Source organism: Lathyrus oleraceus, chromosome 7 (assembly GCF_024323335.1).
Source record: "Lathyrus oleraceus cultivar Zhongwan6 chromosome 7, CAAS_Psat_ZW6_1.0, whole genome shotgun sequence".
Classification (NCBI taxonomy): Eukaryota; Viridiplantae; Streptophyta; class Magnoliopsida; order Fabales; family Fabaceae; genus Lathyrus; species Lathyrus oleraceus.
Genome location: NC_066585.1, coordinates 513,670,134 through 513,675,808, shown reverse-complemented (window position 1 = coordinate 513,675,808; position 5,675 = coordinate 513,670,134). Strand labels below are relative to the sequence as shown.

Below are 5,675 nucleotides of genomic sequence, written 5' to 3'. Positions count from 1 at the left end.
ATAGAAAAATATATGTATAGAAAATGTAGAAAATAAACATCTGTTTTGTATATTTGATGTGAAAGAAAAGAACAAAAATAGAAAGAATGAAAAAAAAATGCTTGCTTGGAAGAAAAATAGTGAAAAATAAAAGTGGAGTTGTGGAATATGTGTTGTGAAGGTTACAAATAAGAAACAAAGGAAACAAAGTCGAGTAGTGTGAATAATACTGTGAATGTCTCTTTTGCATCGGCACTTTCGTTTCAATGGCCTTAGAAATGACCCTTGTTTGTTAACCTAACCAAGCTTCAACCGAAAAGCCCTTAGTGATCTTTTTGCTTCCACAGTAGCATTTTTCATTGATTAGACATTGTATGAATCTGTTTGATTTCTTCATTATTTGTTAGAGAGTGAGATTAGTCCCGCGGTTGCAAACGCGCAAAATCTTCATTCCTTATTCGAAGAGGAGAGATAGGATGATTCATTCAGAATAGTATTGTTGTAGATAGATAAATATTTTGCATTGCTATTTAAGTTTAAGTTCCTAGGTATTATTTTATTCGAACCGTTGGGAACTTGTATATGCGAATTTCGCTTGTGTTTGAGCCGTTTATCCAACTTCGGAGAAACCGTTTCTTAATGCAAATCCTCTTGTCTTTCAAGAGGCATACTTTGCTTGAGGACAAGCAAGAATCTAGTTGGGGAGAGTTGTTAGATGCCCAAAAGTGCTTATTTGAGCTATCATATGTGGGCATCTTTCACTCTTTTGCCTTGCTAAAATTGTCAAAATCACATTTGTTTTACATGGAATGCGTTACATTGATAAACAAGCTTGGTGCCTTTGATGTGTGTGTTATTGTGCAGGAAAGGCATGAATTAATTGATAATAAAGACACAAGAGAATTGGCAAAGGAACCAAAGAAAAGGAGCATTTCATCTGCCTGCTCGCTAGGCGAGGCTGTGGCGAAGAATGGGTTCGCTAGGCGAGCTCCTGGCGAACAGCTCCAGTAAATTAGCAAATTAATTCGCTAGGCGAGCTCAAGGCGAAGTTTGCAGCGAATTCATTCTGTTTTGGTGAAAAGTGCAGCCAACACTCACTCGCTAGGCGAGGCTCTAGCGAGTCCCCAGCGAGCATTCCAGTAGCAAAACTTCTCAACCTCGCTGGGGCGAGCTTGAAGCGTTTCCTTCGCTAGGCGAAGGTATGTTCGCTAGGCGAACATCACAGTTCACCAAGGCCCTGTTTTCTCTGGGCGCAGGGGCTTTTTGTGCTCATATTTGACCTTCGCTAGGCGAGCCATTCTGCTCGCCTAGCGAACATGACAGTTCTGCACTTGTCTATAAGTAGCAGGTGCCACTTTTGGGCACCAGACCTCATTTTTATCAACTTTTCCATTTTTTGTACTTTCTTCTAGATATTTTACAGCATTGTTTTGTGGGAGCTTTTATGCCCTAATTTCATTTCTCTTCATCTAGCAACCATCTTCCACAAAAAGAAGGTGGATTCCCATCCAACCTCGATTATTCGACTTGGATGTTGATCAACCCTCTTTCCTTACTTGCCGACCAAGCTACCATGAAAATGAGTAGCTAAGTCTTCCATTTGTCAAGGTTAGATGTAGGTGATTGCTAGCTTTGTGTGTAAAATGTAAGGATCCTCATATGTAAACTCTTTAACGGTAAATATATGATGAAAACTTTGTTTCTATTTAAAACCCTTTGTGTTGGTATTTGATCGAGAGATGTTTACCGATTCTTGACCTAGGTTTTCATCCAAACTTGTTTGTTAGCTAGAGATAGTAACGAATGATTTTGTTCACCATAAGGTTGAACCAAAAAGTTGTCATTTTGATAGATTGTGTTCGAGAGAAACAATGGATCAAAATGGCAAAACTCACAATGGATGTTCGAGAGAAACGCATTGAGAGGACCTTGTGAAATAATTTATCATCTAAAGGAGTTTATAAGATTGTTGACCGAGCAAATACATGCAAAGCAATGTAGTCATTGAAACCTAACTTTGACAATATTTCTCATATTAATCAAAACATAACTTTTTCCGCAATTAATTACTTTGTATGCAAGATAACTTGATTAAAACCAAAACCCTAGTGTTACATTAAGTTAAGATTAATTCAACCATTGAACGGCAGTGATATCTTACAATCTCTGTGGATACGATAACAAAAACCTGACACGAAATATACTTTTCAACAGTGACACTATTTGAATAACTAAAATATCAACTTGAAACTTTTAAAAATTAAGGGAGCAAAATGAATCCCTATATAAAATTAAAGGACAAAAAAAAAATATTTTACCTAAAAAGAAATTAATGGAGGGAAATCATAAAACTAATCTATCAAGATTGTCTTGTTCTTCTCAAAGTTATATGGTGGATTGAAAATATGCACATATAGAGACAAAACTAAAATTTGAATAATCTCCACACCAACAAACAAAATCTCAAAACTCTAGATCATAAAATTCACTACTTCCCAATTGATGGTACAAGACAATTTTGTACATCACTCTCACTTGTCCTTTACCAATAGTTCTAAAATCATAATCCCACAACAAACATTTAAATTTACATTGATCTATACAGATAAACAACCTCTCTTTATTTTGCAAGAAAAAAACACCCTAAAAATTCTACAACATTACACGTGCAATTTGTGTGTAACCCTTTTCTTTGATTTCTTCAGCACATCTTAAGGTCTTCTCAATATGGTACCCTCCTCCAATGCTCACTTCTCTCTCTAAATGGCAACAATAACTCTCAAATACACTCACATTCACATGTAATTTGAAATTCATCATGAATAGAAATTCAAGCTCTAACTCATTCAATTCATTTGCTGTTAATCCACCAACTTTTGCAAAGTATGAATTTCTAAAATTCCTGCCAAAAAAAAAAACACTTTAGTATCACATTATATAAACAAATTGAGTTCAAATCTATTACATCTCATTTTTCATTTTTAAAAAATGAAATCTTAACATTTAAATTATTAAATATAATAAAATTTGATTGCCATAAAAAAATACTTAGAATTCAACAAAATAAAATAATTACTATTATGGTCACTTATACAAACAAATATATATTTTTTTTAATATTTATTAAATAAGTGATATATCTAATTGATATATTAATTAAATATATAAATTATTTAATGAACTTGAAAGAAGAATATTTGTTATAAGAGTGACCGGATGTAATCTTAGACTAGTAGTAGCCAATATTATTAATGATTGAAACCGAAAGAAATAAATTTTCTTTCAGTTTAAGAAACCCATTACCAAATTATTACTATAAAGAAAATAATTTTAGAAACTAATGTTAAAAATATTAATAAAAACATCTTTTTTTTATATATGCAAGAATTGAGCAAATAGAGAAGAAGAAAAAAAAGAGAAAAATGAGGGTGAAGAGTACTTACATATCTTCAACATACTTAGAAGCAACCATGATAGTAGTTATGAGAAGTCTATGAACATTTCTTGAATTGATTCTAAACCCAACATTATTTTGACAAAACCTATCAATATAGACATAAGCAACAACATAAACCGAAGGTCCAGCACGTGTGTACCTAAAAATTCTCTCTAAATAAGATTGAATGGTCAAATCAGGAACCTCTCTACAATCAAAGATTTTTGTGGTGATTTCTTTGGACAAAACCTTTGAACAATTCTTCACAATTCTCTGTGTTCTTGCCATGGTTCTCTCAATCAATGAAGCTAGAACGTTTATCACTAATGGTGTGTTGGAATCTTCTTTGTATGAGTAGGAATATAAATCATAGTGTAGCTTTCTTGGAGATATTGTTAAAGAAGAAGAAGAATGAGAAGAAGCCATGAAAAAAAGAGATTCTGAAAGTGATTGGTATGTATAAGCTTGAAGAGTAAGAATGTATTAACTTCGTTGTTAAGAAATTAAGTAGGAATGTAATGAAGAAAGAAAGCTTTAGGAGTTGGATTTATATAAAAGGATAATGTAGTTGGCAATGGAGGGAGAAAGAGAGAGAGGATTTTTTGGACTATTAGGGTAAATAAGAAAAAGAGAGATATGGTTTTTTAAAATTATTATTGAATATTTTAAATTTTAAATTTATAAATATCAATAATTTTTTTAATATAATAATATATTAATATAAATAAATATTATAGTTAGAAATTAAAAGTTAAATAAATTCCGTTAATTCACTTATTATTTAAGTCAATTAATACATTTCATTTTGACTAACTCAGACTTTTTACAAAATCGACTTCATTGTTATTGGGAAAGTGGATATTGAATATGTGTGAGAAAGTGAACATTGAATATGATTATGGTTTTGGCCATTTGGAATTTAGAAAGGTGAGTGGAAGATTAATGATTAGAAAAATGACAAAATGAAAAATATTAAAATATATGAGTGGGTTACTCTTTATGATGATAAATTACAAACAGTGCCAGCTAAGGTTGTTCTAAGTGTTGCATAAAAAACAAGACAGTTTCTTCCACAAATTGATCTTGGTTTAAAAAATTACAGAAAGCTAGTAGTGGCCTGCAACTTGTTTACCACATAATTGTTCTACTTTTATTTCTTATCTTCTTTCTATAAATAAATAAACAAGTTTGGAGAATTTTATATATATACATTTTTAAAATATATTAATAATAAATATTTATTAATTATTTTATACAAAAATATTAAAACTCTTATCTTACAATAAAATTGTGAGATGGATATAATTTCTAAAAATGAAAATAGTGTTACTCTTTCTATATTTTCTGGAATCTTTGGTCCAACCGACAGTGAGGTGAAGACAAGAACGGAAATAATATAGCTGGTTGGTTGGTATATGGTCCTACAAAATTAAACATCATTTAAATGTCACTATAATATTCATATTCTTTTTATTTATTAAGATTTTGATATCCTAACAAATATTTTATGAACACGGGAGGAAACTATCATTTTCGGTTATTTATATTATTTTACTTTTCTATTTTCAATATAAATAATTTGACCGACTCTTTTAGGCACGTAGATAATCTACTTTTAATATATAAAAATTAATTACTATGAAAATTATATTTTATATATGATAAAACTATTAATTCTAATTGTTATTTTACATTCATAATTATTATAATTTTATTAATAAATACTCACAATCTCAAATTATATTTTCTACGTATATCTTTCATAAATCTATATCGGAGAATGATCAGTAAAATCTTTAGACTCCCTGATTATTAGTTTGATTCTTTAAGTTGTTATTTTATTTATTTCTTACACAAAATTGCTTTCACTCATCTTGCTCTTCGTTCTCTCTTCCACCATTCTACAATTTTATTGGAAATTCACCATAGTCCATAGATAATTTCTATCAATTTTGATGAACAAGATTGTTATCACCCACGCAATGATAATGAAAAGAAAAGAAAATAACAATTGAGAAAGAAAAAAATGTTAGAGAGAAAGAAGAAAATTTTCTGTAGAGTTTTCTCTATGTCCACAAATTGTGAAAAATTTCTTTATTTACTTTGCAACTTCAAAATTCTGTTAATGCAATATTATGAGTTCCTTCTTCTCTTCATACAAGTATAAGGATTACTCCCTCTATTTATAGGTTTAGTTTAGCTTGCTCTCTAAGTCAAAGTCCAAAATTATAAAAGCCCAAAACAATTAACACTACTAAAA

At 30.5% G+C, this 5,675-nt stretch overlaps 1 protein-coding gene across 1 annotated transcript; it reads right to left on the bottom strand.

Moving 5' to 3' along the window:
• Nucleotides 1-2,440: 2,440 nt before the first annotated feature.
• LOC127106202 (cyclin-U2-1) lies at nt 2,441-3,999 on the bottom strand. Its single transcript, XM_051043496.1, has 2 exons — nt 3,423-3,999; nt 2,441-2,881 (listed from the first exon to the last, which is right to left on the bottom strand). The coding sequence occupies exons 1-2, from the start codon at nt 3,839-3,841 to the stop codon at nt 2,632-2,634; spliced, it is 669 nt and encodes a 222-aa protein (XP_050899453.1). The 5' UTR covers nt 3,842-3,999; the 3' UTR covers nt 2,441-2,631.
• Between the last annotated feature and the right edge of the window lie 1,676 nt (nt 4,000-5,675).